This window comes from Carcharhinus amblyrhynchos, chromosome 8 (assembly GCF_965287045.1).
Source record: "Carcharhinus amblyrhynchos chromosome 8, sCarAmb.v2.hapA, whole genome shotgun sequence".
In the NCBI taxonomy this organism is placed as follows: domain Eukaryota; kingdom Metazoa; phylum Chordata; class Chondrichthyes; order Carcharhiniformes; family Carcharhinidae; genus Carcharhinus; species Carcharhinus amblyrhynchos.
Window position 1 is genome coordinate 58440907 of NC_137331.1, and position 13272 is coordinate 58454178.

The 13272-nt window shown below is 39.2% G+C and overlaps 1 protein-coding gene across 5 annotated transcripts in view; it reads left to right on the top strand.

Annotated features, from left to right (window-relative positions):
* arfgef1 (ADP-ribosylation factor guanine nucleotide-exchange factor 1 (brefeldin A-inhibited)) overlaps positions 1-13272 on the top strand; it is a 250335-nt gene that overhangs the window by 54624 nt on the left and 182439 nt on the right. For 4 of the 5 annotated variants that reach the window (XM_080194120.1, XM_080194123.1, XM_080194122.1 and 1 more), the window contains exon 2: positions 5328-5358. In XM_080194120.1, the coding sequence (XP_080050246.1) occupies positions 5328-5358 (31 nt within the window). Of the gene's footprint in view, positions 1-5327; positions 5359-6846; positions 6886-13272 lie in introns of all 5 variants that reach the window. The other variant, XM_080194121.1, reaches the window with a different exon arrangement.

Consider the following 13272-nt stretch of genomic DNA (forward strand, 5'->3'; position numbering starts at 1 on the left):
GAGAACAGTTTTAAAAATATCACCACTTCTAATATCCGTTGAATCTGTCCACAGCATTCTGACAAGATTTTTAATAATCCTTAGCAGATAAGATAATAGCTTTTTTTTTAGAAAAAGCATAAACACTTAAGTATAGGATGTCCCACTCAAAGCTTCCTTTGTGTTAGTCATCAAGCTTGTTACCAAAGTGAAACATTTAGGTACAAATGTTAACATTTAAATCTATATTTTAATATTTTGTTCCTTACAGATTTCTTTAACATTTTTCCTCCCTTCTGTCTTGCCACATGGCTTCCCCTTCCCACATTGTGCATTACCCAATTAGAACTATCATTCTGTCTGCTATCTAAATCATCTGGCTTGTGTTGCTACTGACACTGATATTTGAGCTCTGATCTTTCCTGCTCTTTCCTAAATCCCTAATCTTTTGAACTTTCTGATAAGCTCCAGACTGCTGGGTCCTGCTGCAACATCCCCCCAAATGTGTAATCTGATGACCTGGTGCCTTCCTGTGGCTTTATACTTTGTTTCCAAAACACTGTTCATACCTGTTGCCTTATTCATGGCTCCTTCATTGCTGCTGGCATTAATGTATGACTGCCTACCTGCTCACTTATCTCAGTGCAATCTGTTATAATTCAAGTTAGAAACTCCAAAGTGTTTTATGAAACCTGCCTGGATCATACATTTTGCACTTTGAATGTGCCTGGGGTAAGCATGATGTTTCACTTCAGGTATGATTCAAACAACCCAGTAGAGAATTTTTATCAAACAAAGTTTATTTAAAAATATAGTTAACATGTATAGAAAGAAAATTAGCAATATCTTTTATCAATTACAAATTAAACAATAATGTATAACTCTTAATAAATATATCTAAAATGTTCTAATCAAATGAAACTTCCCATAGTCAAAACTCTTTCCAAGGATTTAATACAGCAGAGACTAATGCTCATGGGACACTGGAACCAAGTCTTTTGGTTGGAGAATTAAAACCCTGACTTCTCAGCCTTGTAACTTCTGGCAGCACTCTGGCTACACCCAGAACAGTTTGAAGTCAGAACGGCTTCCCAGAATACCGGGGGGGGGGGAGAGAGAGACTCTCGGCAAGCTAGTCACCAGCAGCAGCTTTTCTACTCCAGGAAGCAAGAGGCCTTGCTTTCAGATAACCAGCAGAATTTCCAATACCAGGGAGCAGGAGAAACACTGCTTTCCATTGAAGTCCACTCCATTCTAAACTAAATTGATGCCAGCAGCCAAACAGAAAATAAAACTTTAAATTCACTAGGAAGGGAAAGAAAACTGACCAAAACACATGACCTGCCAGCCTGTCTTCCTCCTAACAATCCACAAAGTACCTGAGGCACATAGTAAAAATAAACAAAACCCCATTTAAGCCATCAAAGTAGCCAGGGACTAGGGTTCGATTCCGGCTTTGGTCACTGTTTGTGTGGAGTTTGCATTTTCTCTCTGTGTCTGCATGGGTTTCCTCTATGTGCTCCAGTTACCTTTCATGTTCTAAAGCTGTGTGGTTTAAGTTGATTGACCATACTAAAGTTGACCCTAGTGTTGGAGGGATTAGCAGCGTAAATGTATATGGTTACGGGAATAGACCTGGGTGGGATTGAGGTCAGAACAGACTCAATGGGCCGATTGTCCTTCTCCTGTACTGTAGGGATTCTGTGATAACTCGGCAACAATGAAGTAAGCTGAGGCTGTGAGAGCTGCAGAGAACATGATTTAAAAAAAAATTCTTAAAGATACATTAACATCACAAACCCCAGAAAATCTTTGTTCTGAGCTTTGTCTACTTGCATCCATACCACATTCCGCTTATCTGGGCTTATTCTCTGCCAGTTGATTTCCACCAAAAGAGCAGGTCTTCCGAATTGTGTTGAATAAGGGAAACTTCAAGACCACAGTAATATTAAATTGCTGAACCAATAACCATTAAGGTGACCAATTCAACTGTAGATTGCAGAGAATGATTTAGGAAGCAAGGCAGAGTCCTAAAAGCATGCTGGTTAGGTGCATTGGCCATGCTAAATTCTCCCTCAATGTGCCTGAACAGGTGCTGGAATGTGGTGACTAGGGGATTTTCACAGTAACTTTTCAGTGTTAATGTAAGTCTACTTGTGACACTAATAAATAAAAGTTTTAAACTTTTAAAATTGTGTTTTGATGGGGTAAATGTTAAAGACTAATTCTTTGGAGCTGTTAATTACTAGCTAGGGAAGAGTATTAGTTCAAATTGTCTTTGAGTGATAAATTTGATTTAATTTATTATTGTCACATATTAGTATATAGTGAAAAGTATTGTTTCTTGCACTATACAGAGAAAGCATAATGTACATAGGGACGAGTGCAATGTTACAGTCATAGCTAGGGTGTAGAGGAAGGTCAATTTAGTGTGAGATAGGTCCATTCAAAAGTCTGATGGCAGCAGGGAAGAACCTGTTCTTGAGTTGGTTTGTATGTGACCTCAGACTTTTGTATCTTTTTCCTGACAGAAGAAGGTGGAAGAGAGTATGTTGGAGTTCATGGGGGTCCTTGATTACGCTGGCTGCTTTTCCAAGGCAGCGGGAAGTGTAGACAGAGTCAGTGGATGAGTGAATAGTTTGAATGAATGAAGATTGTGAAAAATTGTTATGTAGAGAGCTGTTGGATCATTGTGTGAGGATACTTATTTTATAAAGTATTTTTGGGAAATATTGTGTTTGGCTAAGAAGGATTTAATTAAGCTGGGGAAAGGTTATGGAGATGGCTTGTATGGAAGAATTGAACAATGAAAGGAGCAAAGATGTTAATATATGCATTATGGCAAAATGGGTTTATAAATAAATAAGTTAAGTTCAGAAATCTGCATCAGGAGATAGGGACTTGTTTTTATAGGTATTAAACTTCAAAGGAGAGTGTAAGGCTTTTATAGTTTTTCAAAGGGCAGCACAGTAGTTAGCACTGTTACCTCACAGCTACAGGGATTTAGGTCTGATTCCTGGCTTGGATTACTGTCTGGGCAGAGTCCGCACATTTTCCCCATTTCTGTGTGGGTTTCCTCCAGATACTCTAGTTTCCTTCCACAATCTGAAAGACATGCTGGTTAGGTGAGTTGGCTATGGTGAATTCTCCCTTAGTGTACCCAAACAGGTGCAGGAGTGTGGCAACTGGGGGATTTTCCAAATAACTTCATTACAGTGTTAATGTAAACCTACTTGTGACTAATAAATTCACTTTAATTTTAGATTTCACAAATAAACAGGGGAAGGTTATCAAAGTTTCATTTACCTGAAATGGGAAGCAATAGGAAAACCAAGAAAGATTGGAAAAGTTAAGTTCAGTGCTGAGGACAATGGAATCAAAGATGAAAAAGGAAAAGGATATTTAAGAAAAGGTATTGTGTTGGTTGTGTGGGGAAAACCTTTGGGGGACAACTCTGTGATGGGGTAATGTGCAAAGTTTGACTTGCACAGCAATTAACATCTGCTGTGCTCACTTTTTTTTACTGAGTAAATAGTTGCTGCAGGGAGTATTACCTGTTACGCGAAAATTAGCAAAAAATGAAACAGAGTAAACAAGGATATAGGCAATTTTGATTTGACTGTGAAAAGCAGAATACTGCAGATGTTGGAAATCTGAAATGAAAACAAAAATGCTGGAAATGCACAGCAGGACAGGTAGCATACGTGGGGAGAGAAAAAGTTAATGTTTCAGATTGATGCCCTTCCATTAAATTTGGGAAAAGTTAAGGATGTAATAGGCTTTGAAGAAAGAATGAGTGGACAAGGACAAAAAGGTCTGTGATGGTGTAGAAGATAAGAGAGATTGAGTAACAAGAGATTTAGTTTTTACAGGGCTAAAAGGAATGGTGATGGAGCAAGAAAAGAAACAAAAAATGCTTAAAATAGTTCAGCTACTATCTGAAAGTGAAAGTAGAGAAGAACTGAAACATGCAAAGAAAAGGAAATACAAAAGGGAGGCAGAGTTTATGGTCTGAAGTTGTGTTGAACCCAATTTTGAGTCCAGAAGATTCTAAAGTGCCTAATCAAAACATGAGATGCTGTGCCTCAGGTTTATATTGAGTTTCACTGGAACACTGACTTCCACAGCTACCTCGACTACGCTTTCTCAACGTACGTACAGAAAGGTCCCATTCCTTTTTTCCAGTTTTTTCCACATCTGTCATATCTGATCCAGTGGTGCAACTTTCCACCTTTTTCTTCAATTGAGAACTCCTCTCCATGGTTAACAGGCCCTTGACCATTTCTGCTACATTTCCTGTACTTCTACACTCTCTCCTAAAACCACAATAGGGTTCCTCATACCTTCACTTAACACCCCACCAGTCACTGTATTAAACAGATAATTTTTTGCCAATTTGATGCCATCATCAAACACATCTCCCCCTCTCTCCTTTTGTCATTTTAAAGGGACCTTTCCCTCCGTGATATCCTGGTCCACACTTCAGTCACCTCTAATATTTTGTCCCCTTCCCAAGGCATTTTTACGTGCAAACATCTGCTCTTTTGCCTCTCCTTCTCTCACTGTACAAGGCCCCAAAAACTCCTTTCAGGTGAAGTAGCTATTGTTCGTACTTTTAATTGAGTTTATAGTATTTGCTGCTCGCAATGTGGTGGTCCTTTTTCATTGGGAAGACCAAACACAGATTGGGTGACCACTTTGCAGAACAAGTTCTTTCGATCTTCAAACGTGACTCCAAGCTTTGAGTAGCCTATCTTTTTAATTCTTCACCTTGGTCTTATGCTGGCATCTTTGTCCTTGGTCTGCTCCAGTGAAGCTCAAAGTAAGCTTGAGAAATAGTACTTCATTTTTTTCATGAGGCTTTAACTTTACAGTTAACTTTCGAGCCTTCCAGACTCGAAGTTGAGTTCAATTTCCTTTTGCGTGTCTTGGTTTTTCTCTTTGTACAGGAGCATACCTACTCTTGGCACTCCTTTTGTTTTGTTTCTTTCCTTGCTCCAGCATCATTCTCTTTGACCATGTAGAATTAAATCTTCTTTCATTCTGCTCCTCCTGACTTCCATCTTATCGCAGGCCTCCCTAATGTTCTTGTTCTACCCACATCTTTCTCAAAAGCTATTATATTTCTAACTTTTCCCAGTTTTTTAATGAAAGGTCACAGGCCTGAACTATTAACTTTTTTTTCTCTGAATAATACTGCATGATTATTGAGTACTTCCTGCATTTTTAGCTTTTATTTTGGATTGACTGTGCATCTCAGTATCTGCCATCCATTGATAAGTCTGCTGTTAAATTGGTGCTGTAAAGTATTGATATTTATTGAATGTGTTTTCTTTCTTTTTTAACAGAGGAGATCAAATCAGAAACAGAGAAACAAAGGTAAGCTTTGTTGTTTTAATGATTTATAATATTTGTCATGTTTATTCCAGATAGTTTCATTGCTTTTTAATGTAGAGTTCCAAAGTAAAATGTGTGGAATTTGACTTGTATACACATGTAACATTAATATTTCAATATGAAACAGAAGCACAGACAAAAAATGCTAATATTTGTGATTTCAATTCTTATATTCTGATTATGATCTATCCAATAATTTTCACATTACCTATTTTAAAATGTGCCACATTGAATAAATATTGTATTTTTTTCCTAAATCTCCAAAATGGGACTTGTGCAGGATGCTGTACATATGGTATGTGATTGCTCATTAGCATTTTTCAGCAGGTGGCCATGTTGAAAGTTAATTTTCATATTCACTGTTTTCCCTACAAGAATGAATTAAATCTGTTGCCTGGTCTTTCCAGAAAAAAAAAATTAAATGCATTTTGTTTTAGGGCAGCTAGTTTTGGATTCATCTGGAATCCCAACACTGTATCCAAATCTCTAAGCTACTGAGAAATTTGTTTGATAAGTAATGAACACTATTCTCTGCTTAGGCCATAACCTCATTTATCATGTCCAGAATATCGCTTGGCAGAGCCAAACCTTAGAAACCTTCTAAATGTGTGAGGGATTTGTTAGAGTTTTAACAAGATAGAAATGTGCAATTCACGTAGGTAATTTATGAAGTTTGTGGAGCTTATGTGATATGTATAATGTTTGGGCTGAGTTGCTAATAATGACCGTGGAATTCCAACTCGGGTTCCCCAGAGCAGTACCTTGGGTAGCTGGATTACTAGTCTAGTGCTAATACCACTATGCCACCATCTCCCTTGCTGCTTACTGCTTCATCCCACAGAGGCTGTCTTCTCACCTCTTTGTTTTGGCACCTATATGTAGAGTTGCTTTCCCATTTGATCTTTCTATGTCCTCTTCCTCCCTGCATTCCTAATTTACTTTTTCTCCGTTATGGAGTTTACATGTCTCTATTTTTCCCTTCAAACTGGCTTTCCAAGAACATATGTCTTCAGAAATCCAGAGTCAAGAGATCTTCAAATATGTCAGGTGTCCAGGAAGTTTGCCAGCCAAAAATATGTAATTTGTGTTAGTAACTTATGAAGTTTGTGGAACTTGGTTGAGATGTAGTATGGTATATACAGTGTTGATCTTGATTCGACATTTGTGCTTTTAACTAAAAGTGATTATGTTAAAAGTCTTGTCTCCCAACCTTTTGCATTTCTCCCTCATTGTCAAAAGTGTAGATTTTTGCCTCTAGTACTGGATAGCCTCCGGTTGCTCGTCGACGTTTTGAATTACAGGGCAATTTGGAGCAGTAGAATAAGAATACCCTTAAATCTGGAGATACAGGCTGGAAATTGCCCTTGTGTGTCTCATTGCCAGTTTTTGATTTGAGGATAGCATACTCAGGATGATGAATTTCTGCTATTGATTTTCATATGTCTAATCAGGCTGATTTTTGATTTACAGATCTTTGGGGAGTGAGGGGGATGCAGGATGTTCCACGAGGTAGTGGAACCTGGAATGCAGGATTTCTTTTCTTTCCTTTTCTTTCCTTCTCTGCCTTTGCTCTGCCTCAGATACATCTTAGTAGATTTTGCAGGCATTTTGCTTGGATGCTAGTAGATCTAGCTGTAGGAAACACTCCTGTTGTATCCAGAGAATGTGGCACGGCATTGCTGATCAAATTTCTTTTGCACACTTGTGTTTCACTGATACACAGTTCAGGTCTCACAGCAGTGCAGGAGCAGATGACAACTGTAAGATTTTTGTTGACTTAGTGGTCTTTGTTGTCAAACGTTCACTGCTCAATTTTTGTATGACTGAACTGGTGTAGCTGATCCAGCATTGGATCTGTTCATCAATGGTGGCCTTTTGAGAAAGATAATTGTCAAGATATGAAGCACTCCACATATGTTGGGATCTCGCCTTCAACTTATATGCAAGGTGGAACATTTGGCTGCCCAGGTGTACATTGACATGAGTTTCCTTTGGCAAAATTCAAAGGCTGGATTTTTTGTTATAGGATTAATCAAATCAAGAGTTGGATGCAAATCTGGTGCAGAGTGAGCAATATTCATAGTTATGGTTGTCAATTTAGTTTTGACAAGATGACCGCCAAAATTAGAGTTTTCAATATAGGTCATATTTAATACTGACACCAGACGGCATTTGATTTTTCACAAGGTAAACAGCAGCTGGCAGATTGTGAATAGTGTGGGGACTATTGCATGGTCATGCTTGACCTTAATCTAGATTTTGAAGGCAACTGCTTCAGACTTCCAATTCAACACAGTTACAGCTGTATTATCTCGAAGCAATTGCAGGATTGTGATGAAATTTCTTGAGCATCTAAATCGTAGGAGCACAATCCATAGAGCCTCGTGATTTACTGAGTCAAATGCTTTGGTCAGGTCATTAAAACAATGAAGAGTTGCTGCTGCTGTTCTTGTCAATTTTCTTGAATTTGTCTGGCAATAGAGACCATTTGAGAAGTTTCACCGGAGGGCTTAAAGCTATACTGTGTCTTTGGGAGATGTCCTCAGCCACCGGAAGTAGGCGGTTCAGCAGAATGCATATCAAGATTCTGCCTGTTGCAATTTCCACAATATAATTTATCTTCCTCCTTGAAGGTAGATACAGTTGTTGTATTCTTGAATTTGGATAGGATGTTCTTTTTATTCCCAAATCCATAGGATATGTGGATGAAGTCTTGATGTGAGGAAAAGACCTACCAGCTTTGAAGACTCCAGCTGGTATACCATAGGGCCTCAGACTTTGTTGTTTTCATCCATCTGAATGTTTGTTACGTCTTTCTGGATGGTGATTCATTCATGGGTTCTACCACAGGATGCTGGACAATAGCTTGGAAAGTATCAGCTGCGACTGTGAATTCATGCTCAAGTTAAAAATATTTTTTCTAGACTTGTCACCTTGAAGAAGAGGACCACCACTCTGAGTAGAGAGGAATTTTTTGCCCTTTAATCTTGGTTTATAAACGATCCTGGAGGCTTCAGAAAAGGCTTGTGTGCTATAATAGTCAGATTACTGTTGGGCTTTCTATTTCCACTGAATGTAATTTATCTTCTGGATTTGTCTTTGGATGTCAGCCTTTACCAAGGCTGCTGCCTTGTGTTGCAAACTACAGTTGTTCTGCCGTGCAATAAAGGTTGCTCATTTGTGTTCAAGAAGGTCACATATTGAGCATTGTTGTCATTGAACCAGTCCTGGTCCGGGTGCAGGAGTTGAGTAAAGTTGACTTTATTTGATCGAGCTGTTCTGGAATTGATTTTCCAGATTGGTTTTAAGCTACACTTGGAATTCCTTTCTCCATTTAAGCTGTTTTAGGGTTGTGGCATCAGACTTTTTTCCTCATGGGCTTTTGGATCTTGTGATGTCTTGGTGCTAGGTGGATCTCCAGCACTGATCGCACAATTTGGTGATCTGTCCAGCAGATATCAGACCCCTGCATGGACCAAATGATATAGACTTCACTCAGATATTTGCCCTGAACGACAATATTGAAGAGGTACCAATGCTTTGATCTAGGATACCTCCATTTGGTTTTGTATTTGTATGCATCCTGGTTAAATAATACCAGATTTGGCTGATACGTTGACAATTCAATGTTTGCATATATTCATTGACCTTACACATGGCACCTTGGGAGATTGTTGGAGCTTAACCAGTGCCTATGGAACAATGCTACAGGAATTAAGAATGGATTTGGGCAAAATGTTGACAAGTTCAACTGAGCCATAGGGATGATTGATAAGGGTTGTGTGGGAGATCAAAGGCATCAGGAATTTCTATGTGGGTAAGGAAGCTAAATTGCTAAGAGCGACTGATATCTCAATGTGTGCATAATTCTCTAATTTCAAAAGCGTAGCATAGATGAGCAAATGAAACCCTTCTGTAAAGTTTTTTTTTAGCATTTAAATGCAAGTGGTCATAAACTCTACCCGTGCCATCGATTTCCGTCCTCCTTTCTACATCAAGCTGAAATAGACTGTTTTGCAACTTTAGCATCTTCTTTGCATTGTTGAGTTGAGCTTCAAGCCCATCCTCTTCATCAGAAATTGTTAATTTCAACTGCAGTGTTGCCTTACCTCAACAGCAGCTGTAACAATCCTCATGATCTTCATCTACAAATTTGATTTGTCCATTGCTCTTCTGGCTGACCTCCCAACCACCATGTTCTACGAACATCAGGTCATCCAAAACACCACTGACTCAGTTCCATTCATCTTATTATTCCTTGTCAGCCTACTGTGGTTCTTGGTCCACAATGCTTCCAACTTAACATTCTTCTTGTGTTTAAATCCTTTTCCTGCCTCTGTAACTTCCTCGATCCTTACAACGCCCTGAACACTCTTTTTGTTGAAGAAGTTAGAGGAATAATGTTTATATTTATGCATCATATTTAACATAGTAAAAGATCCCAAGATGCTTCATGGAGCATTATAAAATAAAAAATGATGCTGGAGGTAGTACGGCATGTTGTATGAGGTGCCTAAAGTGGAAAGTGCCTCTCTATTTCAGAGTTTAGGAAGGGAGTTAGAGTTTTTGACCAGGCAGCTGGAGGCACAGCCACAAATGGCAGCGCAATTAAAATCAGGCATGCTCAGGGGCCTGAATTAGGGGAGAATGGACATCTTGAAGGGTTGTAGCATTGGAGGAGATTGCAGAGATGGAGAGGAGGGAGGCCATGAGATGACAAACTCGAGAAGTTTAAAATCAAGGTATTGTTTAACTGGAAGATGTTGTAGATCATTGAATGCAAAACTGAATGGGGTTTGAGATGAGTTAAGACAAGGCAACGGAGTTTTGGATGACCCCAATTTCATGAACGTTAAGGGTGGTCAGGAGTGCAATAGAAAAATCACATCTGGAGGTCATGAAGGCATGGATAAGCATTTCAACTGCATAAGAGTTTGGGCAACTGCAGGATTGGGGACTATTACACTGCTGGAAAAAATATTACACAGTTGTGGTGATGGCATGGACATGTGAAAGCTCATCTCTGGGTCAAATATGAGAGTGAGAGTGCAAATAGTTCAGCCTTAAACAGTTACCACAGACTAGATGGAGTTAATGGCAAGGGAGCACGGTTCGTATTAGGGACCAAAGGTACTGACTTCAACCTTCCCAATTAATTGGAGGAAATTTCTGCTAATCCAGTACTGGATGTCGAACAAACAGTCTGACAATATAGAATGGAGAGTCAAGGGTGGTGCTGGTGAGGTAAAATTGATTACCATCAACATAAATGTTGAAACTGATTTTTTTGGATGATTCTGCCAAGGAGCAACATATGGATGGGAAGCAGAAAGGGACTAAGGACTGGTCCTTTGGTGACACTGGAGACAATTGTGCAGGAATGGGAAGTGGTACCATTGATGGCAATTTTCTGCTAGTTAGAATGAAATCCAGTGAATACTGGAGAACAGTATGAACAGCTGTGCAAAGGCAGTAGACAGGTTGAGGAGTTGCCTTTGTTATAGTCGCTATCATTTGTAATCTTCATTTGAGCCATTTCAGCACTGGCATAGTTGGAAACCTAATAGAAAGAATTTAAACATGGAGTTCCAGGAAACATGGATGCAAGGGATGCAATGTTTCAGAACTTTCAGGAGGAAAGGAAGGTTGGAGATAGTGTGGTAGTTTGCAAGGAAAGAGGGATTGAGCATTTTTTAAGCAGAGGGGTAATGATGGCAGATTTGAAGGCCAGAGGAATGGAATCCAAGGAGAGAGCACGTTAAAAACACAAGAAACAGGAGCAGATGTAAGCCACGTAGTCCCTCGAGCTTGTTTCTTAGTGCAATATGATCTTGACTTCAAATTCTATAAATCACCCAATTACAATAACGCTTAATTTCCTGAGACGACAAAAATCTGTTGATCTCAGGCTTAATTATAGTCAACAACTGAGCAACCATACTGACTGGATGATGAGTAGTGGAAGGGTGTGGATGGGTTTGAGAGCGAGAGAGGGTGGGTGAGGGAGGGGGAGGTGTCAAGCTCACTTCTCAGTCATGGGGTTCTCATTCACCCTCACCCCCCCCATACACTAACAGGCACTAACCCAGACTCACCGTGAGTGATTGTGAGTGAGTACCCTGAATGTGAGCTGCACACGCATGCACATGGTATTATTTACTAATTTTTTAAATTGTCGATTTATTGTTTTGACTTTTGCTCAGCAAGTTTTCTTTTCATACTGTAAAAGAAAGGAATTTCCAAACAGTACCAACAAAAGATTTCCCCTTTTAACACTTTCACTGTCACAGTCAAACCCAAAATTGACATAACATTTTGTCTGTTAATGCATTCTAAATTTTATTTCACTCAAAATTAAGTTTCACTTTCAATAGTTAATGCAACAAAGATACACGCCACATAATTGTAAGTACTCATATCACTTTCCTCAGATGTGGTACCACACACGCAATCTCATGTTTCTTCCAACTCAACCTCTGGCATGCAGCATCTCTCAATTTTCCCACTTGTGGATTTGGCCTTCAAGTCACATTCAGCAGCAGCTGTATTCTATCAGAGGTCCGCAAATAGGACACACTGGCAAAGTGCATGTCTACAAACCCTCACTCCAGGCACACTGTTCTTGATGGGGAAGCTTTTCAGAGATAATTTACAACCAACTGATCAACAGCTCCCTGTCATAGTCTCATTCTCTGCTAAAATATCTTTAGCTCATCAGCATGCCTGAGCTATTCATACTGGTTTTAGGATTTTAGCTCACCTGTACAATACTTCATGAAGAACTCCTGGAGTTCTGCAATTTGCTATTTTGGCATTAATGTGAGGATGTGATGTTTCTTTCATTCCAGGTGCTGTTTGACAAATTGGGAAGCTTTTGTCAAAACAAACTTTATTTAATTTAATTTAACTGTAGCAAATGAATGAGCTTAACATTTAACAATTGAACAATACTTAAACAAGAGAAGATACTATACTTAACTGCTAACCTCTTCCAGGAGCTCCAATTCAAGCAATTTTTCCCCCTCAAACTTAAATTCCTCTTCAAAACAAATTAGCAAAACACAGATTTACAAATTTGTACTTAGGCTGCCAGCCCTGGGTCCCAGACAACCTCCAGCCAGAGAGAGAAAGACATCTCTCGTTTGTTACAAAACTAGGCAAGAACTGTTATTTTAAAATGAAAGAGAAGCTGTGTTTTTTCCCTGAAAGCTTAGTGATTCCCATTAGCTCTTGTCAACTAAACCCAAATGCACTAATACTGTTTAGACAAACAGTATCGTTGGCTAAAATAAGTTTTTATCCTGCACTCTCAGGATGGAGCTGCATGTTTTTTCAAACAAATCTACGAATATACTTCTTAAAGGCACAGTATCATCACAACAGAAAAGATTTCCCTGCACAAATTCTGTGTGTACTGCTACTAAAGACAAGCTGTAACTAAACCCTGACTGGTTTCCCTTTTTTTCCAGCTTTCATCCCACAGCAACCTCAGCCAGATTCTAACTTCTCAGAAGTATAATGACCCAATAGCCAGGAATGCCAATGCACCCCTTTCCTCTCTAGCTTCACTTTGGATTCAAAAAGCTATCTCACAAATACAAACATTTGCAAAGTACAGTTTGTCCCAACTCCTCTTGGCAGTAGTATAAGCCTCATTTTTAATCGAATACTACCCTTAATTTCTTTAGTTAGACACAAATCGATCACTTTTCCCTTGGTGTTTTTGTCCTGCATCTCTGTTAATGGCAAGGCTGCACAGATTGTCCCTGTCTGCACAGATTTTCTATACTCAACACTACTTCACGTATTTGCCAGAATCTTTTGATCCTGGCTGAAGAAAAATTGCGTAGCACATCTCTCTAACTCCGTTAGATCGCAGTAGAGCCAGGAAACAAG